The sequence below is a fragment of the Pipistrellus hanaki genome, assembly GCF_964339955.1.
Source record: "Pipistrellus hanaki genome assembly, chromosome: 5".
NCBI classification, from domain to species: domain Eukaryota; kingdom Metazoa; phylum Chordata; class Mammalia; order Chiroptera; family Vespertilionidae; genus Pipistrellus; species Pipistrellus hanaki.
Window position 1 is genome coordinate 32,078,459 of NC_140507.1, and position 25,488 is coordinate 32,103,946.

The 25,488-nt window shown below is 54.5% G+C and overlaps 1 protein-coding gene across 3 annotated transcripts in view; it reads left to right on the forward strand.

The window, feature by feature from the left end:
• The first annotated feature begins 1,106 nt into the window (after nt 1–1,106).
• Nucleotides 1,107–25,488, forward strand: part of P4HA2 (prolyl 4-hydroxylase subunit alpha 2) — a 35,248-nt gene continuing 10,866 nt past the window's right edge. For all 3 annotated transcript variants that reach the window (XR_014795230.1, XM_084886639.1, XM_084886638.1), the window contains exons 1-9: nt 1,107–1,228; nt 1,700–1,834; nt 10,426–10,549; nt 11,493–11,589; nt 12,780–12,931; nt 15,547–15,684; nt 19,814–20,053; nt 21,440–21,633; nt 22,594–22,770. Coding sequence is in view for 2 of the 3 variants with exons in the window: in XM_084886639.1 (XP_084742765.1) it covers nt 10,468–10,549; nt 11,493–11,589; nt 12,780–12,931; nt 15,547–15,684; nt 19,814–20,053; nt 21,440–21,633; nt 22,594–22,770 (1,080 nt within the window). In the remaining variant the exon portion in view is untranslated. The remainder of the gene's footprint in view (nt 1,229–1,699; nt 1,835–10,425; nt 10,550–11,492; nt 11,590–12,779; nt 12,932–15,546; nt 15,685–19,813; nt 20,054–21,439; nt 21,634–22,593; nt 22,771–25,488) is intronic.

Genomic DNA, 25,488 nt, shown 5'->3' on the forward strand with positions numbered 1-25,488 from the left:
GTTTGGCTGAGCTGAGCTCAGGCAAGCGGCGGGCTCAGGCCAGATCAGTGCTTGTTCTGTGTTTTATGTGCGTGGTGTATACTGGTGTGTGTGCCCGTGCCTTCCCCAGACCCGGGCTGCCAGCTTGGCCAGCTTGCCACAGGGAACATCCCCAGGGCGCCTGGGCAGAGGCTGCGCCCCTCCCACTCCGGGCGAGCTCCCTGATGAGATTCTCAGACGAGTTTCCCCTCATTCATGACCGGGAAGGTTCATGAGAGCAGGCGTGGGAACCAGGGCCTCCTCCCGCTCAGGCCGAGGTCTGCTGCATCCCCGCCTTCCTTCCCTCCAGGACTGGACGGGCTGGAGGAGGCATCCCCTGTTTCTGGCCTGTGGAGTATGGAAGGGTTTGGGCAAACCGAGGGTTGGCCCCAGTGTACCCACACCTACCCTCCCTCTTCCCCATTAATCCATTACCCACACATAAACCAGGAGGGGTGCCTAACCCAGGAGCGGGGGACAGTCCGAATCCCTTCGGGAGCATGGCCCTGGGGGTGGCACCAGGTCCCCAGCCTTCTTCGGGGCCTTCTCCCCTGCTCTGTCCCTTCCCCTGATACCCTGCTCCGGCTCCAGGGGACATTCCCACCTCCCCTATCCCTCCCCTCCCCTCCCGCACACCTGCCCGAGGGGAGGATGGGCAGGGGCCATAGGAGAGCTGTGTCCCCTGCAGGATCTCCAAGGAAACGGGCACACTGAGGCCAGGGGAGGGAGCCAGCGGCCAGGGACGCCCCCACAGCCCGGGGCCAGGATGGGATGGGGCGTGGGCCCCGCTGCAGCCGCCCGGGGCTGGGGAGCGGGAGGCGGAACCCCAGGGGAGTCCCAGGGGGTGCGGGCGCGGAGTACGTGCGGCGGGCGGCCGGCGGCATGAAGGACGCTCAGTGGCTCCCGCTGTCCGAGGCCGGCTCCCGGCTCCCGGCTCCGGGCTCCCGGCTCCCGGCTCCGGCTCCGGCTCCGGCTCCCGGCTCCGGCGGCCGGGCTGCGCGGGGGGCGCGGGCGGCGGGACCCTCGGCGGAGAGCCTGGGGCGCGGGGCCAGGGCCGGGCGGGCCGGCGGGAGGTGGGGACGTGGCAGCGGCTCAAGCGGGCGGAGCCGCTGCGGCCGGGAGGAGGCGGAGCCGCCGGGAGGAGGCGCCGAGCGGGCCGGGCCGCCGCGGGAGGTTCTGGAAACGCCGGGCGCGGCGCGTGTCCAGCCAGGTGAGTGCGCCGCCCGCCGGCCCGATCGCGCCGCACGCCCCCCGCCGCGGGGCCGGGGCCGCGGCGGCGGGGCCGGGGCGCGGGCCGGGGGTCCCGGGGCCGCCGCGCGTCCCCAGCGCAGCCCCGCGCCCCCCGCCCGTGTCCGCTCCCGCCTGGGTTCCTGTCCGCCGGGGCTCGGGGCGGGGAGGTCGGCGCGCCCTTCCTGCCGTCCCCCGGCGGCCGGGGGCGGGGAGCCGGGCCGCCCGCGCTGTCAGCTCCCGGGAAGGCGGCCTGGCCGAGGCTGGTCCCCGAGGGGCCGCTTCTGGGGAGGGAGGGCCGTCTGCCTCCCTGCGAAGGGGCAGAGGGCGAAGGCTGGGGTCTGAGTCGGACCCGCCGGCTGGGCGCCCGTTACAAGACGGGCTGTCCTAGGAGAAAGTTGTGCGTGTTTTCTCCCCGCTCCAGGCATCCCTTTCGAATGTTTTCCCTCAACAGCTGCGGAAACCTGTGATTCCTGCTAACTCACCCAACCAACGGACCCTTCAGTGTCAGAAACCGTAAGGAGCTGCTGGCCCGGGGCGCAGACCGGCTGGACTGGAAGACTGGGAAGCCCAGGCTCAGAGCCGTGTGGTGAGTGTGGTGCTGGGAGGGGACACCGGCTTCGGGCAGTGGGTAGAGGACGGGATGCTTCAGGCCAGAGGGCTTCCTGGAGGAGGTACCTTACTAAAGGGAAGGGTCAGATGAAGGCTGAATATACCATAGGATAGCCTGGGCAGAGGAGCAGCCTGTGTAAGGGAGCAGCCCCCTGGCAAAATGATGGGAGAAGGGACACTTGGGGGTAGCTGCCCATGGACCCCGTCCACAAGAGCTCCAAGTGAGGGGACAGTGCCTCGCATGGAGCCTCGGAGGGTGCTCAGTGAAGCCCTTGCAACAGGAGAGTGGACCGGGGCCACAGGGGCGGGCCCGGGCCTCTGCATTCCAATGGGACATCTCTAAGATGCTATAGGACAGCAGGGTCCCTACCAAGGCTGAGATCTGTGTCTTCTGCTGGAGAGTGACACCTTGTGTTTCTCAATGGAAGCCATTGGAAGCCTGGCAGCCTCAGTCCTTCTGCAGGAGATCCTGGCCCTGGGAACGAGGGAGGGGGAATGTCACTTGGTGGCTCAGGACGTTCTCAAGTGCCTCAGAGTTTGCAGAGATCCCCTGCTCACCTCGGCGCTTATAGGATGTTTTTGCAAGCTGTTGCTTCTTCTCAGCCCGTGCCACATCTGGGGCAATAGATCCCATAGTTTAGTTCTCTAGGAAGCGAACCAAGACTTCCTGTGGCTTGTGCTTAAACTGCTCCCGAAGGGTCCAGGGTGCCGTGCGCTCTCGCACTGTGGTTCTGGGCCTCGGGGCTCAGCTTCTTTTTTCGCCTCTTCTGCTCGCCAGATCTCTGGGCTGTGACTCCTTTTCTTGTAGAGCCTCCTTATTCTCAGACGGCCAAGCGTGTCCACTGAGTGGCCCTGCCAAGGAAGCCACGTAGCAAGGGATGGAGTGGGTTGGCTGGGGGCCTCACCCCCAGATGCTGTCATCCTGGGCCACCATAGGGCTCCGCAGGCAGACATGGTGATGACTAGTCTGTGGCTTCTGATAGGCCCCTCTACCCTGCTGCAGGCTCCAAAGTGGGATGCCCAGGAGAGTATTTACTCTGCTGGTTTAGCCTGGCCATAGCTGATCTCTGTTTACCGAGTATATCCTGTGAGCCTGGCTTTTGCTTAGAACATGCCTGGGGCCGGAAGGAGGGTGGAGGAGGAGGAGGAGGTGGCAGCACTATTCTTGCCCATGGGGAGCTCATAATCTCTCTGAGATTGTTGCTTCACGCTGGCAGCTGGCCCTGTGCCAGGGGAGGAGCCCAGAAGCTTATCAGATGGAGAGACTGCGAGGGTGCAGCCCTGAGGAATGAGTGGGTTGAGGGGATCTGGTAGAGAGCCATACTTTTTGACTCTGCCCTCCCCCTCCTACATTATTGGGAGGGTCTGAGGCCCATATGTGGCCACGTTGGCTGATAGTGTGCATGGGGCTGGTGGGTGTGTCCCTGGATCCTGGGATCTGTCAAGAGTTTAATTTTATGCAGATGGAGGTTGGCAGGACATGCTGTGATGCAGGCACGTGCAGCTGGATCCAGAAAGTTGCTCAAATCTAGCAACTTGGACTTTTGAAGCTCTCCAGGCCGGGACACCAGCCTGTCCTAGAGCTGAGAGGGCTGGCTGGTGGCTCCTGTGGCCTTGGGTTTGTGCTGGGGACGTGGAAGGAGGGATATAGTTTTTATTCTTAGAGCAGAGGGAAGTGAAAAATATAGCCTAGACTTCTTGGAGCTGTGTTGTGGAAGAGAGCTTAAAGTGGTATCACTGCAACTCGGAGGATTAAGTTAAGTGTTTGGGTGGTGACTCCTCCGGCTCACGTAGGATCCGTCTGAGCCTGATCACAGACCAGCCACTGCCCTAACCCTTTCAGCAAGTGCTTGCTAGAATACAGCCTATTTTGTACCTACAACTCCTGAGGGCCAGGGTGTGGCCAAGATCCTTAGGCCTTGTACGTGTAGGAACTTGGGAGTGAGCAGGTCAGAGGCATAGAGATACATGGGCTCCTAGAGAATTGGCCCAGCGCCCTGGCTTTGGCCAGAGAACTGCCCTTCCTTGGTGAGACAGAGAGCCAGGAATGGACCAGTCCCAGGGTTATTATTCCCTGTTGGCTAGTGTGCTGCTTTACCCCTAACTCCCCTCTTTCCTGAACGAATGTTTCCTCTCTTTTAGTACTCCTGGGACCTGGAGGTTGCCCAGTTTTTGCCTTGTTTTCATCTTCACTGATCCCTAGACTGGACCTTCTTCCTCTCCAGGGGCCAGCTGGACAGCTGGCTGATTCGGGCCTACTGATGTTCCTGCAGTACCCTTGATGCTGATGACTGGTATAAATTGTGCCTGGTGCTGCTGGGCTGCCCACCGACCTCTGTCATCTCATTCAGTCCTCACAGCAGCCCTATGAAATGAAGGTCCTAACATTGTCACCATTATATAGATGAGGCTGAGAGAACCATAGCATTATGGTCACAAAGCCAGCAAGTCATGGTGGAGCTGAGATTTAAATCGGGGCTGTCTGGCCCCAGGGTGGGTGTGCCTGCCTACTGGACTATACTGCCTTGCCCTGAGCTGGACTGGCTGGTCATTTGGGAGGTCATTCGTGATGGGTGTCTAGGGCAGGGGTGTCTATCACCTGCACTCAGGGCACTCTGTTCCTGACTTTTGGGTCATGTTACTGTCTACCACAGATATGATGAAGTTGCTCTGTGAGTCACAATGAAGTCCTTGACCAGAGCAGGCCTGCTGAACCAGGGCTAAGTGTGGCTCCCCTTTTTGGGAGGCCCTTGTGCTGTAAGCCAACAGATGTTACTGAGGAGGAGTGAATGGCAGCAGTATCTAGTGGAAAGTATGATTTGGGTTTGAGTCTCAGCTCTGCCAGTGATTTCCTGTAGTGTGCCAGATGTGCAGGAAATGCTAAGCCTCAGTTATCGATCTACTGGAGGCCTGATGCACGAAATTCGTGCACGGGGGTAGGGAGAGGGAGGGGAAGTCCCTCAGCCCTGCCTGCACCCTCTCACAATCTGGGACCCCTCACTCCTAACCACCTGCCTTGCTCATAACTGCCCACCTGCTCGCTCTTTCCCACCTGCCTGCTCGCTCCTTACTGCTTGGCTCACCTCTCCTTAGTGCTGCTATGGAGTCAGGAGAGGCTGGCTTCTGGCTGAGCGGTGCTCCTGCACTGAGCGTCCTGCCCCTGGTGGTCAGTGCACACCATAGCGACTGGTCATTCTGGTCGTTTCACCCTAAGGGTTACTGGGCTTTTATATATCATATATAGATAGCTGAAATGGAGATGATAATCTTGTTTACAAGATTTGGGTGAGGATTAGAAGGTAGAGATGAAAGGTTTTTGGAAATAAATATAGTGGTTATCTTAGCCTAGTTCCCATAAACCAGCCCAAGGCAGAGCTTACGTGCTGAATGCTTCGTTGGAAGGTGCACTTGCAGGGCAGCCAGAGTGAGGGAAAGGCAACTGAGGCAGCAAAGGATGGGAAGCAAATTCAGGATGGTGCTTTAGCAAGCTGCCCGGTCTGCACAGAGCGGCACCAGTTGCTCAGCCATGTGGGCCATCCCTGGGCGAGCTCTACAGAAAGTCCGCGTGGCAGGACAGTTTCTCAGTGGAGGCCTGGAGAGGAAATTCGTCTGCTGACCTCCTCTCCCTTCTGCCCTTCGCTGGTCAGAGCTGTCTCAGGAGGAGTTAACTCTCCCTGCTCCTGGGGTGCACTGCCAGGGCCCTCCAGCAGCCACTGGGAAGGTGGATGTGGCATGTCACTGGAGTCCCAACGTAGTGGGAAGAGCCAGAGACTGGGAGCCTGACGGTCTCCTCCACTTGGTCAGAGGCGGGTCAGTGGTCCAGGAGCTAGGTGAGGCCAAGAGAGGTTGAGACAGTATGTCAGGTGCATCCAATCCAGGGGCATGCAGACTGTGTCCTTGTGCGGAGTTCCTTTTTGGGAGCTAGCCTCACCTAGACTGCCAAGTCTCTGCCAAGATAGTGACTGAATAACCAACTGGGCTTTTGCAGGTCGATCTTTACAGCCTTCTCTGCTGCTCCATTGCTTGTTTACTGACGCAGGAGACTGTGGCGTTGATGGTTCCCAAGTGGGACGTACGCATCTATGTGCTCATGGACGGGACAGAGAGAGTGTAGAGACAGACAGAGATGAGCACCTAGCTTTGTTAGGTTCCCCGTGAAGGACGGTATTTTCCTGTGAGGTAGTAGTCGAAGGTATGAAACCTGGAGTCATGAGATGGGGCTGGTGAAGGCAGTGGCGCCAAGTCACGCGGAGTTCAAAAGGCTCTTACGGCTGAGGAGTTTAGACTTTATCCTGAGGGCACTGGAGAGCCTATGGAGGGCTCTTGGGGAGACTGAGACTGAAGGAGGGGCTGCAGTAAAGCATGCTGGCTGCCTTGCAGAGCAGAGGTGGGTGGGAGGCCAGATGAGATGAGAAAGCAGTGCAGGCGGGGGCCAGCGTGGCAGTAGGCGGAATTGGGGATGGCTCAGACCAGGTGATGACTGAGGCATGACATCAGGTGAGGAGGGTAGGGTGCCTCCCATCCTTCCCCGCACGCCAGTGACAACAGCTGTGGGCCTGGCGCGGCCTGCTGGAACCTCTGCACAAGTCTAGGTTGAGCAAGCCTGTCTTCCTGACTTTTTGTGTGTGTGTGTGTGTGTGTGTGTGTGTGTGTGTTTTAATTTAATAAATCTTTATTGCTCAGATTATTACAATTGTTTCCCGTGTCCTCTTGACTTTTCCATCCCGGAGCTGGGAGGCAGAGCCACTGTGGGGAGCCCGGTCCAGGCAGGTTTGGCTCCTTCGCAGAAGGCAGGCAGCCTCTTGTTCGGTGCCAAGCAAGACCTGTTCTCGGCAAACCCATGTTCTGTCTCTAGGCTGTTAAAATATATTGTTCGAAGGCAAGCTGTTGCATTTGGGCCGCAGCTGGGAGCTTGGCAGAGGTTTCTGCCTGATGAGGTAAGGGGAGAAGCTAAGGCCGCTCGCTGCTGGTTTGCAGCTGGAAACATCTTTCCGCGGCTGTCTGGCCAGGTTGTAAACGTCCTTTCCAAAGAGAAGGCTTGTTGGGGACTCTGATTGTATGTCTTGGAATTGCCTTGTGCTCACAAGCTGTGCCAGTCATCTGGTGGGCGGGTCACTGTCACCGAGGTGCTGGCAGGACTTGGAGTACCTCCCGGTGGGGGTCCAAACCGGAGGGGGGGAGGGCGATGTTGCCAGTTTGGAGGCCACTGGAGAGGGCCTGCTTCGTTTTCTTTTCATTTTAAGCGTATTAGAAAATGTGTTTCAACTTTCCTTGTAGAAAGTTTAGGTAATACAAATAAGCATAAGGAGGAAGATAAAAGTGTTTCTCCAAGCTACAACTAGGTTTATGACTTTCTTCTTGCATATGAATGTGTGTATTTATAAATTTACATATATATGTGCGCGCGCGCGCGCGCACACACACACACACACACACATATTTTTCTTTGTAAAACGAAATCATAGAGTATATATGTTTGGGAGCCTGCTTTTCTCACTTAACAGTATGCTTTGATCTTCACTCCATGCTAATATGCATATGGTATCCATTCTTATGCAATCCACAACAATCCACTGTAGGGAAGAAATGCACAGTCTTCTGTTGTGGTAGTTTCCTAACTTGAACAAATCTGAGGTGAAGTATTGTTTGTTGAGTACCTGATATGGGCCAGACATGGTTCTAAACTCGGGATGCAGCTCCAATACAACTCAGTGCTGGTTTTTTGTTCTGGCTCAGCGCTACTTTATCATAAAAAGAGGGTTCATGTTGCCCATTTCCAGGCCAACATGGGTTTCTGAGGGCACCTGGGAGGGCTTCCAGCAGCCCTTGGGGGGGGGGGGGGGCGGGGCACAGGGCAGCACACAAACTCCTACCTACTCTGTCCAAGTAAGCTCTAAGTACAAGTATGAGTAGGGATGGGCTGGCATGTGGGTGGCTGGCCTTGCCCACACTGTGGGGCACAGCCTGTCTTGGATGTTGCTTCCGCCCAGCCTGACCCTTTTTGTACAAAGCCTTTAGTGTCCAGGGGCCTAAGACCAGGAGAAATGGGGGGCTCCGGGGCCCCCGTGCCTGCGATGACAGTGTTGATTGTAGAGGTTCGGGGGCTCCTTGGGGGTGTCTCACTCTCTGGGCCAGCAGAGTTGTCCCCCTCCTCCCTCAGAGCAGGACTTTGCAGGCTCCTGGGAGGCCATTTCCCAGAACCCTATCGGATATTCTTCGGAGCTCTGCCTCCAGGCTGGGATTAGTGGATGGGCTCAGTCTAAGCCAGGCAACACATTCCAGAGAAATGACAGTTGGTATGTGCATGACGAAGGAACCTGGGTGCTTCTTCCGATGTGCCGTAAGGCATGGACCGTGGACGGTATCGCCAGGGCGGTGTGAAAGGAATGGAGAAGCTTCCCCCTCCCTTGAACTCGTGCAGCTGTCAGCACACAGGGGGGAGCGCTGGGGTCCCCCACTTCCAGCCGCGTCTGGTCTGGTCTCCTGCAAACATACAGAACGTGCTCTCCTGAGCTAGTCAAGCCTCTGAGAGATAAGGAACAGATACCACGCCTGTGGAAAGGACTGAGTGAGCCACAAGAAAGACCTTCTGGAATCCTGGGGCGGAGATGCAGTATGGCAAGGCTGGGTGCAGACCTGTGGCTGCAACAGGGAGGACCCGGACCTGCCTCAGAGCTAGCCAGTCCCGCCCCCCTTCTCTCTGCGATTTGCTTTCCTCTGCTTCCCTCACATGATGTACCCCTTAGCTTAATACTCCCTACCCGACTTCGGATTCTGGGCTGAAAGCTCTTGTCCCGTGTATCTCTGGGCCCCGGATGTATGCGCTGCTGGCTCTGCAGACATTGGGCAGGGACACCACAATGACGTCATTTCTTCTCTCCTCTTTCTGATACAAGAACCCATTTGGGGGTGGGGGTTGTGGCTGAGCTTCTTGGAGCCTTGCCTGGACGGTAGAGGATTGGAATTTCTTCAGAAAAGGTGAGGTGAGGAATGGTGGGTGTGATGACCTAACATTAGTCAGCTCAGACCTAGAGATGTTCGATGAGGCTTACATTTTGGGGGGAAGCACTTTTTTGTTGTTGTTAATTCCTCACCTGAGGATATTTTTTCCATTGATTTTTAGAGAGAGTGGAAGAGACAGAGAGAGAAACATCGATGTGAGACACATCGATTGGTTGCCTCCTGCATGTGCCCCAAGCGGTGCTGGGGATCAAGCCTGCAACCCAGGTACGTGCCCTAGACCAGAATTTCTTCGGAAAAGGTGGTGAGGAATGTGTAGACGATCTGACCACTGAGCACACTGGGCAGGGCAGGGAGGGAGGGAGCATTTGTATCTTCTTTATTTTCCTTGTTTGCTTTAAGTAAATTTCCTGTGGGGCTTGGCTGAAATAGCAGGAAGAGGAGGGACTGGCAGTTGGTATTTGCATGATGTGTGCTCGGACGGGTGCTGGTGCTCCGTCACGCCCAGGCTGCGTGGCTGAGCTTAAAACGGCGGGCGCCCGAAGCCTCTGCGGTGTCCGTAGGCCCCCTGCCAGCGCGGCTTGCCCAGGTTGTGCCTGCTGCCTTCAGAGCTGGTCTGTCTTCTAGGCTGGTTAGGAGAGGGCAGCTGGCCTCTTACCCAAATCAGCCGCACAGCCCAGCACAGCCTGGGGCTTGGTCCTCTGTGGCTGATGTGCTTTTGTATCTGGTGTGCCTAGTGCAGTGCCTGGCATATGTGAGTCTTTTTTTTTTTTTTTTTTTTTAATATGTTTTATTGATTTTCTTACAGAGAGGAAGAGAGAGGGACAGAGAGTTAGAAACATCGATGAGAGAGAATCATCAATCAGCTGCCTCTTACACACCCCCTACTGGGGATGTGCCCCCAACCAAGGTACATGCCCTTGACCGGAGTCGAACTTGGGACCTTTCAGTCCGCAGGCCGACGCTCTATCCACTGAGCCAAACCGGTTTCGGCGTATGTGAGTCTTTAGTAAATATTAATGAATGGTGCCTTGCCAGTGAGGACAGCATCTGCCAAGAGTCCGGACTGCTCTTGCTGCGGCCAGGTACAGACTGGCAGGGGTCCGTTTTTATTCCTGTTCTGGCCAACCGTCAGCTGTACACTTCACTTTGGGTGTGGGTGCCCGGAGTAATATTCTGTCGGTGTCCTTTTCTGTCACCGCCTCTCCTCTGATGTCAGCCTTCTACGGGCAGGGGCTGCGTGTGATATCTGGGTCCCCAGCACCTGGTACTGTCTTGGTACGGGAGTTGGAAATAAAGACAGAAACAGATAAGCAGTCTGTGGAACAAGGAGGTGTGGGCCCGAATCTCAGACTTACCGATGGTTAGAACCAGAGGTGACCATGCTTTCCCAAAATTAGCTCTCACATATTGCCAGCGGCTGTCAGGAGCCAAGAGGGCAGAGTCTTTCCCAAGGGCACGTGGCCCTGGTTTATCCCCTGAGTATCCTTAGCTTCTGTGTGCTAGTCAGAGTTTTTGCATGTTTGAATGTGTATGTGTGCAGTGCACATGTGTATGTGTCTTCTCACCTAATTTTTTTTTTTTTTTTTTTTTTTACTGTTGATCTAGTGCCTGTCACTGAACACCTTGCAGACACTGCCCTTTGCGACCATGGAACTCCAGGTGTCCGTGTTGCTGGTGGCCTGGTTTGGTGTCCTGGGCTGTGTGCAGGCTGAATTCTTCACCTCTATCGGTATGTACCCACAGGACTACCACCTACCTGAGCAATATTTGGCTCGAGTGCCAGGGTGAGATGGCCTCACCCACTGGTTTTGACCAGTTCTGGGGGGAGTGGGACTCGCAGAGCTGCCAGTTCCTCTCTGAGGCCTGAGGACCTGGTTGTCGGGGAGCCCGCTGTCTCAGCCGGGGGCCCTCCCTGGGAAGTGAGGGCTCCTCCTGGGCTGCCTGGCCTTCCTATCTCTCGCCCAGACCAGAGAATGGTTCTGCACAGAGAACATTCTGAGGCTGGTGGATCCAGCTCTTCTCCTTCTGGCCTAAAGACTCAGAGCTTGTTTCCATGTGATGAAGGTTCTAGGATATCCAAGCTCCAGTGACATGACCCATCTGTGTGATGGTGAAAGAATGAGATTTGGGGTTTCTTTCCTAAGGCACCCCCAGTGCATTGACCTCATATCCCCTAGGGCCTCAGCTCTCTTCCTGGAGCTGGGGCCAGGACCATGTGAGTGCCTACGTCCCCTTTAACTCCAAGTCCCCCCGAGAGCTGACCTGCTCGGGGCCCAGGGACCTGCCTCTGTGAGGATGTTCTCTGCCCCAAGGAAGGGGACTGGGCATCTCTCAGCCATTTCTCTCTCTCTCTTTAAAAAAAAAAAAAAAAAAAAATATATATATATATATATATATATATATATATATATATATATATTTTATTGATTTTTTTTTTTTTCCACAGAGAGAAAGGGAGAGGGATAGAGAGCTAGAAACATCGATGAGAGAGAAACATCGACCAGCTGCCTCTTGCACACCCCCCACTGGGGATGCACCCACAACCAAGGTACATGCCCTTGACCGGAATCGAACCTGGGACCTTTCAGTCTGCAGACCGACGCTCTACCACTGAGCCAAACCGGTTTCGGCTCTCAGCCATTTCTCACTGGCTCTTTCTCCTCTCCCTGCAGGGCACATGACAGACCTGATCTACGCAGAAAAGGACCTGGTCCAGTCCCTGAAGGAGTACATTCTGGTGGAGGAAGCCAAACTCTCCAAGATTAAGAGGTGTCCAATGTCCCAGGTCCCCACAACTGCCCTGAGCCAGCCCTCCTGCCCCCAGGGGATGCCCATAAGAGGAAGCCAGGCGGTTACTTCATGCCAGTCGTCCAGGGTGGCTCTAGTGGGCTGAGGACTCTGCTTTTTCCTTTCTATTTAAGAGTCTCTTTGTATATATTGGGGTCCCCAGATTTTATCTAGATTAAGGGGCTGGAAGGATTGTGGGAGTTATGTTTTCATTTTTGTTGTTTTTGTTAATCCTCACTGGAGGATGTTTTCCCACTGATTTTCAGAGACAGTGGAAGGGAGACACACCAATTGCTTCCCTCACATGTCCCAACTGGGGCCAGGGACGGAGCCTGCAACTGACAACCTAGGCACATGCCCTTGACTGGAGTTGAACCTGGGATCCTTCAGTCTGCAGGTTGACACTCCATCCACTAAGTCAAATCAGCTAGGGCTTCATATATACCGTATTTTTTGGACCATAAGACGCACTTTTTTCCCCCCAGAAGTGGGGGGGAAAAGTCCCTGCGTCTTATGGTCCAAATATAGCCTACACATATACTGTAAAAAAAAAGTTTTTTTACTTGCCCGGCTCTGTGTGGTCTCTGTGTGCTTGCCCGGCTCTAAAATGGTTCTAAATGCTGCTGTTTACTTTACAGGGTTGATTACATGTGTTTATGACTGTGATGTTGGGTTTTAATGCACATAAAATATTTTAGGACACTATTTGTTTCAGAATCTTTTTTTCTTCATTTCCCTTCTCTAAAAACTGGTGCGTCTTATGGTCCGGTGCGTCTTATGGTCCGAAAAATACGGTGTGTATGTATGTGTCTGTGTGTGTATATATATATATATATATATATATATATTACTGATTTCAGAGAGGAAAGGGGGAGAGAGAGAGAGAACACATATATGATAAGAGAGAAACATTAATGATTAATGTACTGTCTCCTACATGCCCCCTACTGGGGATTGAGCCTGCAACCCAGGCATGTGCTCTGACTGGGAATCAAACTGTGACCTCCTGGTTCATAGGTCAACGCTCAACCACTGAGCCACACTGGCTGGGCTATATTCATTTCTTATTGCCTCTTGATGAAAAGCATCTTACATCTCACCAGGAAAATTACCCCAGGTCAAGACCCATGTGGTGGGGTGAGTGTATTAATCCTTTTCCTCTGGTTCCACAGCTGGGCCAGCAAAATGGAAGCCCTGACCAGCAAGTCGGCTGCTGACCCCGAGGGCTACCTGGCCCACCCTGTGAATGCCTACAAACTGGTGAAGAGGCTGAACACAGAGTGGTCCACGCTAGAGGACCTTGTTCTGCAGGACTCCGCTGCAGGTGAGGGGCGGGGAGCAGGCGCTTGGGTGAGCAGGCACGTTTGTGTGCTTGCGCCTGGGGAGCGTGTGTGTGAACGTGTCCTGGGACTGGGTGTGGGTGGGCATGTGCAGTGTGTGAACAGGCACCCTGTCACCTCACGATGCTCTTCACCTCTGCGGGACCTGGCAATTGGGTCTTTGCTTTTTAATATGTACTAGCAATCAGTTCTTGCCTTTTCCTAGTGTTTTCACTTCTCTTTTTGGATAGGATTTTTTTTCTAATTGTACTTTAGCAATACATTTTTATAAAAAAAAAAAAGTTGGAAAATACACAAACAATCACATAAGGAAATTATCTTTCTTAATCCAGTTGCCTAGTGATAAGCACTTAAATTCCAGTGTTTTTACACGTGCATATACTTGGAAAAAAAAAAAAAAACCACCACAAAAGGAGCCATACATACTAGTATATGCCAGGGATGCAAGCTCACCTGCCCTGAGGGAACAAATGATCTAAGAGAAGTGAGTCAGGTGGCTGGGTGCTGGAACCAGCTCAAGCCTCATCTAAATTCATTCCCATTCATACCTTTTATTTTATTTTATTTTTTTAACTCCCCCCCCTTCATTTATATTTTTAAATATGAAACATATCTTTTGACGGATTTGTGACCTAAGATTATACTGTTTTCCTGAATTTTGCAGCTTCTCCATATGTCCATTATATGTTCTTCCGAAACATCATGTTCATGGCTGGGCAGTAATGAGTCACACTGACGATGTGTAAACTGGTCACGTCAGTGGACGTGGCACTGCTTCCAAATCACCCGCTGTCTTGCACATACCTCCTTGGTCATTTTCTTAGCATTCATTCCTAGAAGTGGTATTTGCAGGCCCTTGAACTTCTTTGAAACTTTAACTGTGCTTTGTGCTTTCACTGTGACAGGACTTTCTATGCTTTAACATTTCCTCTCCACAGGAGACGGTGGGCTGGGCCCTCCTGCCTCCCAGCCCTGGACGCAGCCTCCAGGGCTCTGCCTCCTCTCCCCGAGTTGGGAATGCTGATTAACTTCGGTCTGCTTGTTCCTCTGGCTGAGGCATCTCAGCCCATGTGGCCAGACTGGGCTGGGCTTGGCTGGAGGCAGGCCGGCCTCTGGGGAGAGATTGGTGAGCTCAGCAGGGCTGGAGCCGTGCCCAGTGAGCTCACTGCTTCCAGAAGCTGTGGCTGCCTTTCCCAGACCCCTGCCTCCCAGCCTGGGCCTGCAGCTCGGAACTGACTGTTCCTCCACACGGTGGAAGGGTAGGCCCCTCAGATGACCACCTGCTCGAATGACCTCCTGTCTGCTTGGATGACCTCCCACTCTCCATTCTTGTTCTCCATGCCCCACCCCTACCCTCAGCATCTGTTTTCTTGGGAAAATCTTAGAATTCCCTGGAGGAGACAAGATAGGCCCATAGAGCAACAGGTTCTTTTCACCCCTACCTTTCAGAGTTCTTGCCCCTGAACTGAGGGGTCATGTTGCCAGTGTGGCTTTTTTTTCTGCGGGGGAGGGGAGGGTATTTTTTCCTTTTACTAGATTATAAACTAGCGTCCTGACTGCAGTCATGAGGAAAACAGCATTGCAGCTTCCTGGTCCGTGGGTCCCCAGGCAAGGCTAGGAGTGGATATTTGAGCCCGAGGCTGTGGGAGCAGGTGGCTGTGGGTGCTGCTGCTTTGGGGAAGAGGCTGGGAAGAAATGGCTTTGGAGTTCCCCTCCCAGTCCTCAGGTCACAGGCAGAATTGCAACCTGCACGAAGGTTCTTCCTCCTGCTGGAGTCCTGAGGTTGCAAGAGGTGCAGATCTTGCTTTATAGCGAGGGCTTGCAGTCCCAGAACAGCCTCCTTGGGATACTTCTGAGTTCGGGGACTCCCCCAGCCTCCAGGATGTGGTCTTGAGCACTACAGTTGGGGAGCTCCTGCCCTGTGGTCACAGCAGGTCTGGGCGTGGGGGAGTGCCCTAGAGAGCAGAGCAAGGCCCAATATGGTCTCAGAACCATGATGGGCTGGTCCAGGATACCTGGTCCCTAATCCAGGGGCTGCAGATAGTACTACACCTCTAGGACTGCCATCATCATTTTTCTAGATGATAAGAGCCGGTGGTCAGTAATGAGTGGTCAGTTGGGCTCCCTGAGGAGACTACCTCTATCCCTTGGGCTCCTCAAACTTGAGACGAAGGCCAGCAGTCTGTGTTTACGTGGTCAGCCCAATATTCCTGGATCCAGGTTTTCCATGTGACTCATTTTCCCCTGAGTGGCCAGCAGGGCCTCCCTGATTCCCCTCTTAGCTGCCCTGTCTGGCCTCCATCTCCCCGTGTCCACTGGTCAGACTGAGTGCTCTGGAGCCAAGACTCCCCCATGTCAACCAATGCATGGGGCCATCCTTCTGTTCATTTCCAAACGAACAGCTCTACCGTGAGGAGCAAGAAAGGAGAGGTCTCCATGGACTGTGGCCATTGGCAGGGCTTCCTGGTGGAAGGGAAATAGCCTTGGATGGAGGAGCAGGGACATCGCAGAGACCCTCCAGCGAGACCCTTTCTGGTCTCAGGTGGAATCCTGCCCCTGGATCAAGGGTAACTTCTTGTTCTCACTCTCTCACTGGAAGGTTTTATTGCCAACCTCTCCGTCCAGCGGCAGTTCTTTCCCACTGACGAGGACGAAACGGGCGCCGCCAAGGCCCTGATGAGGCTTCAGGACACGTACAAGCTGGACCCGGACACGATTTCCAAAGGGGCGCTCCCAGGTAACTCGCCACTCTGGGCTGTGCCTGTCCAGTCCAGCCTGTGGTCCTGCTACAGGGTCTGCGCGGGGTTGGAGCCACTGCCCGCTTGTGGTCTCTCCCGCAGGTGGACCTCTGGGGGAGAGCCTCTCTTGGGTTTCCAGTGGGTGTCAGTCTCCCCTTCCCATGGAAGCCTCTCCCAGAGCCCTGGCCCACAGCCTCCCGCCCTGTATCGGCCAGTTCCTCTCCTTCTGTACCTCAGAGAAAGCTGAGGCTCTGCTCAGCCCCACTTCTGCCCCCTCCCTTTGATTTCTTCTTGCCCAAGACTGATCTCTTGACTCCCATCCTGTGTCCCATGTGCCCTCAGTTGCAGTTCTGTCCCTTTCATTCTGTGTGTACTGCTCTGGGCCCTACCGACCCCTGAGCTCACACACAGCTCTGTTCTAGCTCATCTTACAAACCTTCCCTCAGGATCCAAGGCCCTTCTGAGTGTCTACCGCTGATCCAGTTCTTTTCCCTCCTAGTGGAGCTGCTGAGCAGACATCTAGTTTCTCCCCTCTTCCTTGATTCCCATGCCCTCTGAACGCACAAAGTTTGGCCTCCCCCCCGCCCCCCTTCTGTCCACCAATCCTGTAGCTGTAAGGTCACCAGTGGCCAGTCAGCCTGTAAAACCAGAGGACCGCTTTCAGGCATGAAGTTCTTTAACTTTTCTGCAGCATGTGAAACACCGATGGCCTCTTTCTTCCTGATATTCCCCCTTCCTTTGGATTCTGGGACACTGATCTCTGTCCTTTCTCTTTTGGCCTCTATGGTCATAGTCTGTTGTGTGTGTGTGTGTGTGTGTGTGTGTGTGTGTGTGTGTGTTTTTCTCTCTCTGTCTCACCCCCTCCTCCCACCCCCAAGGCCCCTTTCCCACTGATTGCCCCTGTGTATTTATAAGAAGACATGGAAGATATATTGGGTTTTGGGGGGGCATTAGAGGCCAATAAACTCAGAATTCAGTTAAACTCCATTAAACCTTGGACGCCGCCTCACCCAGGGGGACCCTGGAGGAGGTATGAGCGCAGGAATCGTGGTTTGTGGGAGAAGGAGGTCTCTGTTGTTGGGTGGTTAAGGCCTAGAGCCCTCGTACTGAGGAGTCTGTGAACCAGCACTTTGGGGTGTAGGCTTCTCTTTAGACACCCAGGCCACGAGACCAGAGAGAAGGCAGCTCAGAGCAATGAGAAGAGGGAACCAGCAAGCAATGGTCTTTTACCTTCAGTTAACAGACCCGTCTGCGTCCTAGAGGAGTGAGAGGTGGAGGGAGTTGTTCCCTAGAATTCTAGCCGTACCTCGTGTCCTCCCTATATACCTTCTCCAAGTGAGCCCAGCCATTTCCATCATTTGAGGTATCACCGGTACACGGATGACATCAGATCAGTGTTCCTTGTCATGGCTTGTCTCCTGAGCTTCCAGCCAGTGTAGGCAAATGCCTATGGGACATCACTACTGGGATGTTCCATTGGGCTCCTCAAAATTCACATGTCCCAAACTAAAATCCTCATCCTTCTTACAGCTGTCTATCCCTTTCCCTCACCCTTTATCTCAGCAAAAAGCACCTCCATCCAGACCTGGAGACTATCATGTTAAGTGAAACAAGTCAGTCAGAGAAAGACAAGTGTCACATGATCTCACTCATATGTGGAATCTAATCAACAAAATAAACTGATGAATGGAGTGGGTCCAGAAATATGGAAGCATGGAAGAGAGCGTGGAATCTCGGAGGGAAGGTGGGGGAGGGTGGGTGGGTGGGAGATAATCAACCAAAGATCTTGTATTCATATATGCATAACCCATGGATGCATACGGTGGGATGGTGAAGGTCTGGGGTGGGGTGTGGGGTGGGCTGGATGGGGCCGATGGGGGAAAACAGGGAACATATGTAACACTTTCAACAATAAAGATTAAAAGAAAAATAAAGAGCTAGTTTTCTTCCATCAAAAAAAAAGGCACCTCCATCCATTGGCTGCCAGAACCAGAATCCTAAGGCCTGTAGGTTCCACCTCCCTAATGTCTTCTGTACTTGGAGGCGCTGACTCCAGCCTCTGATCACTTCTCCATTGTGTTGTTGAAGTAGCATCTTGACTTGGGTATCTCCAGCTCACTCCTGCGCGTGGTCAATTCACGGCTAAACCTAAGGTCCTCCTACGAGTGGTGTTTGAGGTCCTCAGGGCCTTATCTCTCTGGCCGCCCTGCCCATTGACCGGGCTAAGCTTCCTCACCACTCCGCTCCTCTGTTCACTCCACGCCCCCTGCAGGAACACCTTCACCCACATCACCGGGCTCCATGTCTGATTGCCCTCAGCACTCAGTCAGCTCAGCTGGCACTCCAGGGAGCACAGTTGCAGGGGGTAGATAAGGTTGGCTTCTGGGAAGATGCTGAGTATCTGTGAATCATTTGTTACATTCCTGGCGTCTGTGAGACATGTCGATAAGAGCTATAGATAATTATAATCCTAGGGATCACAGGAGATATCTTCACACATAGTTTCTTTGAATTCTTGGCACAAATCCTCCAAAATCGATGTTATTATCTCTATTTAGAGATAAGAGGACAAAGTCTCCGAGAGGCTGAGTAACTTGTCCGTAGTCACACAGCAGGTGGGTGCCATAGCGAAACCCACCCTGTCCCTGACCCAGAGCCCCAGCCCTCTCAGCTGTGTTACACTGCCTCCATCAACGCGGGTTCCTGGGCCCACAGAGCAGGGGAGCCCTGTGGAGGTCCGTGGAGCATGGACAGGGGCCCAAGGAGCCGCCTGCCCTGACACAGAGGCTCTGGCCTGCCTACTGGCTCCATCTTGTATGTATTGTTCCCAACTTTTTACTGGCCTGCCTGCTGGCTCCATCTTGTATGTACTGTCCCCCACATTGTTCCCGAACCACCAGGGCCAGCAGGCTCTGGTCTCCGAAGCAGCCAACCCTTTGCGGCAGGGGTCTCATTCTATGCAGAGCCCCATCCTGGACAGAAAGAGCCCACTAAGAGGCGGCTCTTCCATGTCAGCCATGTCCCAGTGACCGTTAGCAGGGTTGTAGGGAAGCTCCTTGTTTCCCAGGGCGGGGAGGGGGGTCACAGCTCCTTCTTGCTCTCCATAGGACCTGCTTTCATTGTTCTCTGAGGAGCACACGCATGGACCCTTCCACCTTGCTCCACCTTAAAGCCTGCATCTCCCCCAGCTAACACACCACATCTTCTTGATTTTAAACTATTTTCACCGTCACTTTCCAGACCTGCTGAAATGATGCTCAGCAAGTTCCCTGCCACCTAACGGCCAAAGCTGGCACTGCAGCCTTGGCTCTTGGCCTCGCTTGGTGTCTGTCTCATGGCTCCTGCTCCTTCTTTTTCTTTTACCTCTTAGGTCAGTGGTTGGCAAACTCATTAGTCAACAGAGCCAAATAGCAACAGTACAACGATTGAAATTTCTTTGGAGAGCTGAAAACCAACTTCTGCACATGGGCCAAGAAGTTTCAATCGCACTGTACGTGCGTGCCCGCATGTGGTATTTTGCGGAAGAGCCACACTTAAAGGGCCAAAGAGCCGCATGTGGCTTGTGAGCCTTAGTTTGCCGACCACTGTCTTAGGTCCATCCTGGTGTTATTCTTCCTCTGTCCTTTCCGTATAGGTGCATCCTGGGGCTCTGGGCTCAGCTACCTTCCTTACTGTTTCCTCAGACTCTTCCTAGAAGCAGTTATCCTCATCCATGGCTTCAGATGCCACCCAAGTTCTGTTTTTTATGTTCAACTAATTTCTTTAACTCTCCAGACTCACATGTCCAGCAGCCCCGCAGGTACCTTCTGGGTGGCTCACAGGACACTCCTGCTCTCCTGAAAGCTACTTCTTGGTGGGTTTCCTGGGCTCCTCTGTAGCAAAGACCCCTTCCCCCTGGGAGAAGGGGAGCCTGAGGCTAGGAGATTGGCTGTGAGCCCCAACCCAAGGTAGGGCCAGCTGGCTGTGCTCACTGTAGCCATGGCCCTTTGCGGTGTGTGGTCTGAAGCCCTGGTAAGGCTCTGCTGGGCTGATGCTGCCGGCCAGCGGCCCGGGCCTCCTCGACGTGGCCATCTCTGACCCTGACCCAGAGGCTTTTTGGCGCCTGAGCGTTTGCCTGTCCTGTTGCAGGAACCAAGTACCAGGCGGTGATGAGTGCAGACGACTGCTTTGGGATGGGCCGCTCGGCCTACAACGAGGGGGACTATTACCACACGGTGCTGTGGATGGAGCAGGTGCTGAAGCAGCTGGACGCTGGGGAGGAGGCCGTCACCACCAAGGCCCAGGTGCTGGACTACCTGAGCTACGCCGTCTTCCAGCTGGGCGACCTGCGCCGTGCCCTGGAGCTCACCCGCCGCCTGCTCTCCCTGGGTAAGGAGGTTCCAGGGGAAGGTCGGGTGCGGGTGGGCAGCCGGCAGAACTGGTAACTCTACTGGCCACCACCTGGCCATTCTCCTAGGATTGAGCCAGCCTGACCTGTCCACTGGCAGAGACGAATGCCGCGCTGCTTTTGGACCCAGCCCAGCGACCAGCTAGCTCCTTAACCAACTCAGCTCTGTTGAGGGAATCCTCCTTCGTTTTAGGGATCCGGCGCTGCTATTATGAGCACCTGCCCTTACGCAGGATGGGGGTTTCACTGCAGTTTGAGAGTAAGCTTTACTCCATGGTTGCTGCAGTGACAATGACCTGACCCTATAGGTAGAGAGGCCTGAGGCCTAACTGGTGGACTTGCCATGGCATTAGTGTTTTGGGTCTCTTGTGCTATGGGACTGAAGGAGATCAAAAGCACTGTTTTTGCCCTGGCCGGTGTAGCTTTGTGCTTAGAGGGTTGGCCCACAGACCAAAGGGTCACAGGGTCAATTGCTGGTACCTGGGTTGCAGGTTCGATCCCAGTTGGGGCATGTGCAGGAGGCAACCCAGTCGATGTTTCTCTCTCATGTAGTTTTTCTTTCTCCCACTCCTTCTTCTTCTTTCCCTCCCTCTCTCCCTTCACTCTAAAAATCAAAGGGAGAATATCCTGGGGTGAGGACTAACTGACTTAACTAACTAACTAAATAAAGCATCCTTTTAGTAACGTGGAAACATCACAGTCTGGAATTTCACAGACCAGAAAGACTTTCTTCTGCTGATGCTTTTCAGGCATCTGATGTCAACTAGCAGAGGAGTGTCCAGCAAGACTGACGTGGGCAGAGAGCTTTGTAGGTTCTGTCGTGTTAGTAAGAGCCTCGGTCAGGGAGTTGGGAAACCTGCGGGCTTGAGTTTCCTTGTCCGAGGGGCACAGTAACCATGCCTCGCGTGCTCCTCGTGTTGTGAGGCGGGGCAGTGTCACGGAGCTCTTCGTTTTGCCAGGACTTCAGCCTGCCTTCTCGCTGTGCCCGCACGCGATGTGGTCACCAGGGGAGGGGGGTGCACTCGAGGGGACAGGTGTCACTGGCACACAGCCCAGGCGGAGAGGAGGCGGGACTCCGGACCTGTGTGCTTGGGACCTCCGGGGAGGCCGGAGAGGACGGCCGCCTCAGTAGCCAGCCAAGGGTGCCCCCTTTGTTGCTTCTTTCTCGTCACCGAGCAGAGCAGAGCAGAGAGGACATCTGTTGGATTTTCTGCTCTGGCCCGTGAACCCCGGTGAGGTGCCGTGGAAGGCAGGATGCTGCCTGCCAGTGAGCTGCTGGGAGAGACGCTACTTATAGAATCATTTCTCTAAACGACCTAACAGATGTTTGCGGTTTCCTTTTCCTCCTTGTTCTTTGCCTTTCCTAGACCCGAGCCATGACCGCGCTGGAGGGAACCTGCGTTACTTTGAACAGCTGCTGGAGGAAGAAAGAGGAAAAACGGCATCCAATCAGACAGCCACTGGACAGGCGCCCCAGGACGGCGTCTACGAGAGGCCTGCGGACTACCTGCCCGAGAGGGACGTCTACGAGAGCCTCTGCCGGGGGGAGGGTGTCAAACTGGTGAGACACGTGGGGGGACCAGGGGCCCGGGCTGTGGACCCGGGCTTCGGCTCTGGACAGGCAGATTTGGGGAGGAAGTTTCTCTGTGGGCCATTTTTCAGCATCTTCCCTAGTTCTTTGTAGTATCCGCTGAGGGTGGCAGTGTGGATGCTGTTTGAGACAAAGGACGGGAAACTTTCTCCCTCATATCTCAGGCAGGTTTTCAATCCTCTTCAGTGTTTCCCAAACTTTTGACACATGTGTACTCCTTCTATAATTTTCGTAACGCTGAGTACCCCTCGTCCTCATGAGAACGTAGAATTAGGTGCAGCTAAGCACGGTGCAGTGCATATCCCCACCAAACTCCGGTGCAACGCGTACCCCCACCAAACTCTTCCCGTACCCCTGAGGGTACGTGTACCACACTTGGGAAACACTGCTTTATTACTGAGCTTCCCTCCCCACCCCAACATGCCCGGTTTCTGTTGGGAAGAAAACCCTGAATGCGGACGTAGCTCAGGCCCCAAGGGAAGTCCTGGTCTCTGTGGTAGAGACAGGACAGTTGCTGGGTCTCAGCAGTTGCTAGAATTTGGTGTCGGGTATCCTTGGCCTTGAGGGCCCTGGGATCCTGGTGCTTCCTCAGGGAGGCTCAGGTGTGGGCAGTCTGGGCCGTTTCCAGGCCCGAGCGCCTCGCTCCCACTGGCCCTTCCCCCTGGGAGGCTCCCCATGCCCCAGCCCCTTACACCTGCTCACATCTCCGTGCAAAAGGTCGGGTCGCCCTGTGCCACAGAACGTGGGAAAGAGGAAACCTCGCCTGATGTTTGGGGTATCATTTTATGCCATCAAGCTGAGGGGTTTTGCTTTCTTCTGTGGTGGTGGTGGTGGTGGTGGGGGAGCCGCTGCCAGACACAGGGCGTGAGACCAGCGTGAGGCAGGGATCAGGACTCCCTCAGCTCAGGGCTGTCGCTCTGTGCTCCCCAGACACCCAAGAGGCAGAAGAGGCTCTTCTGTAGGTACCACGATGGCAACAGGACGCCCCAGCTGCTCATCGCCCCCTTCAAAGAGGAGGACGAGTGGGACAGCCCGCACATCGTCCGGTACTACGACGTCATGTCTGACGAGGAAATCCAGAGGATCAAGGACATCGCCAAGCCCAAAGTAGGTGTCTCTGCAGGCCCTTCTCGGGTCCCTCAGTCCTGGCGCCGTGGGCGGTTCGTCGCTTCCCCAGCTGGCCGTGGCCGGTGCCCAGCATGAGCCCGCTGCGGGGGTGCTGAGGCGCTGCAGACTCAGTGTGACCTGTGGGTACAGTGAGGAAGAAGACTGAGGAGCCGATGTGGACCGCCGGGTCAGCTGAGCAGAGCACAGCTGTGAGGCTAGAGGCACACAGGGGCCGGGCAGGCTCTCACCTGTGGGAGCCGGCGTGTGTGGGTGAGCTCGTAGGAGGTGCTGCCAGGCAGGGTCCCGTGGAGTCCTGGTCAGGGCTGCCAGGAGAAGAGGGATCGTTGTTACATCCTTGAATCTTCTCCTCCAGGTGCCTTCTGGGTGTCCTCACTGATTCATATCTCTTACCGCTGTCTTCATCAAGCCCTGCGCGTTTCTTCTTACGTTTGCTCCTAGGTAGTTTTCTTATTACTGTAACTTCGCTTTGCTTCTTCGTAGTTATATTTTTACTGGTCGCATTGTTATATTAGTTTGCGATGGTATGCTGAACTGTTGGTTGCATATTTCATAGTAATAGCCAATGTTGACCGAGTTCTTGAGTGTGCCAGGCCCTGTCCTCAGTGTTAGGTCTGCTAAGCGGGCTGTGTCCTTATGTTCCCCTTCCCCCCGCGGAAACTGAGACTCGTGGAGGTCATAGCTTGTCCCCGAGCTTACTCCTCACTCCTCTTTCAGTCTTCAACCCATTCTCTTGGGTTGTTCAGATAGTCGTATCAAAAATTTTGTCTTCTTCTTAATATTCATAGTTCTTTTGTTTTCAATGCCTTAGTGAGCTGCCCAGAACTTGTGGAGCATTGAAATAAGAGGCATCCTTGTCTTGTAACCAACTGGGAATTCTCATGGTATTTCACTGCTAAGTGTGCAGTTGGCTATTAGTTTTGTATATGTGTCATCATACGGTAAAGTTACCTTTCTATATCTAGTTCATAAAAGACTTGCTTCCATGCAACATCTTCCAAAGAGAACTGCTTGCTGCCGTATCCCTCCGCTGTGTCAGAATCTCCTGAGAAATTCCTCACGTGTTCCTTAGACCCGGGCAGTGAAACACGTGTGTGTGTGTGTGTGTGTGTGTGTGTGTGTGTAACGGGGTGCACGCATGCACGTGCCTCCTGCCACACATGTGCATGCGTGCACCCCGTTACACACACACACACACACACACACACACACACACACAGAAGATGTCACATGGAAGCAAGTCTTTCATGAACTAGAAATAGAAAGGTAACTTTACCGTATGATGACACATATACAAAACTAATAGCCAACTGCACACTTAGCAGTGAAATACTAGGAGAATTCCCAGTTGGTTACAAGACAAGGATGCCTCTTATTTCAATGCTCCACAAGTTCTGGGCAGCTCACTAAGGCATTGAAAACAAAGGAACTATGAATATTAAGAAGAAGACAAAATTTTTGATACGACTCTCTGAACAACCCCAGAGGATGTTGAGAAAACCTGTCTTTGAGCAGGAGCCGTGTGAGAGCCACAGTGCTGGCTGCGCCTCTTCCGGAGCCGGTGCAGATGGATGCGCAGCGGCTTTGAAGTGGGGCCCAGGAGCTCCCTTGGCCGGCGGGGAATGCTTGCAGCTGCCGGGGCCCCCAGTCTGTTTTCAAAATAGCCCGCCGGTCCCGGGAGCAGCGCCCAGCTGTCAGGTCTCCCGTGGGCGGCAGGCGGCAGGGAGGCTCTGATGCTTGGTCGGGGTTGAGCTGCCCCCACAGTTGTCACCAGGGAGGAGCCGTGGGGGGCGCTCAGGGAGCCCCCGCCCGGTGCACCGGCCGTCCTGCCAGAATGTGCGAGGGCAGCAGAGTGTCCGGTTGGTTGATCGCACCTCCTGACCACCCTGGTCCATCTGCTCCTCTCCACCCCTTCTGCTCCCCCTGCCCAGACTACCAGCACTTCTTGCCCTCACTTCTGCCTTGTCTTCCCCACTGGCCTCCTTGTTCCCACTATGGTTCCTCCTTACGCAACTGTGCACGAGGTGACCGCAGTGCTGCTGCTTATATTCAAGGTGATCGCAGGGCTGCTGCTTACATTCAGGCTGTGAGTGTCCCTCCCTGGATGAAAGCCGTCCCTGTTTGTGATTTGCCACAAGGTCACATCTAGACCCAGGCCTCCCCTCCAGCCCCCCCACCCCCACCCCATACACACACACTTGCCCCTTTAGCCTATTCTCTTATGTCTAACTTATAACCCAGACATAGCACCACCCCCATTTTCATCCCTGGCCCTCTGCTTGCCGTTCCTTCCTTCTTCCTGTAATGCTCCCCACTTGGCTGACTCCTGCTTACCCTTCAGGTCTCAGCTACATGATCCCGCCCTGCAGGACACCATTCCTGACCCTGCAGACTGGGCTCCCACTGACATTGAGCATGCCCCCTCCCAGCTCTCCCCACGCTGTGCTGCAGTTACCCAGCTAGTTCTCTGCCTTCCTCAGTTGTATGAGGGCAGGGGCCACGTGTTAGTGACCCAGCACAGTGCCAAGCACTCCGGAGGCACTCAGGCGGTGTTTATTGGGGTTCAGGGGAAGTTGGGGTGGGACATCTGGGTCTGTGGTCCCGCCCATGTGAGCTCATTAGGACAGTCTACAGCGGAAGCCCTGGGGGCCGGCTGGGGACAGCAGGTCCTTCCCGGAGAGGATCGCTAAACCTGTCTGT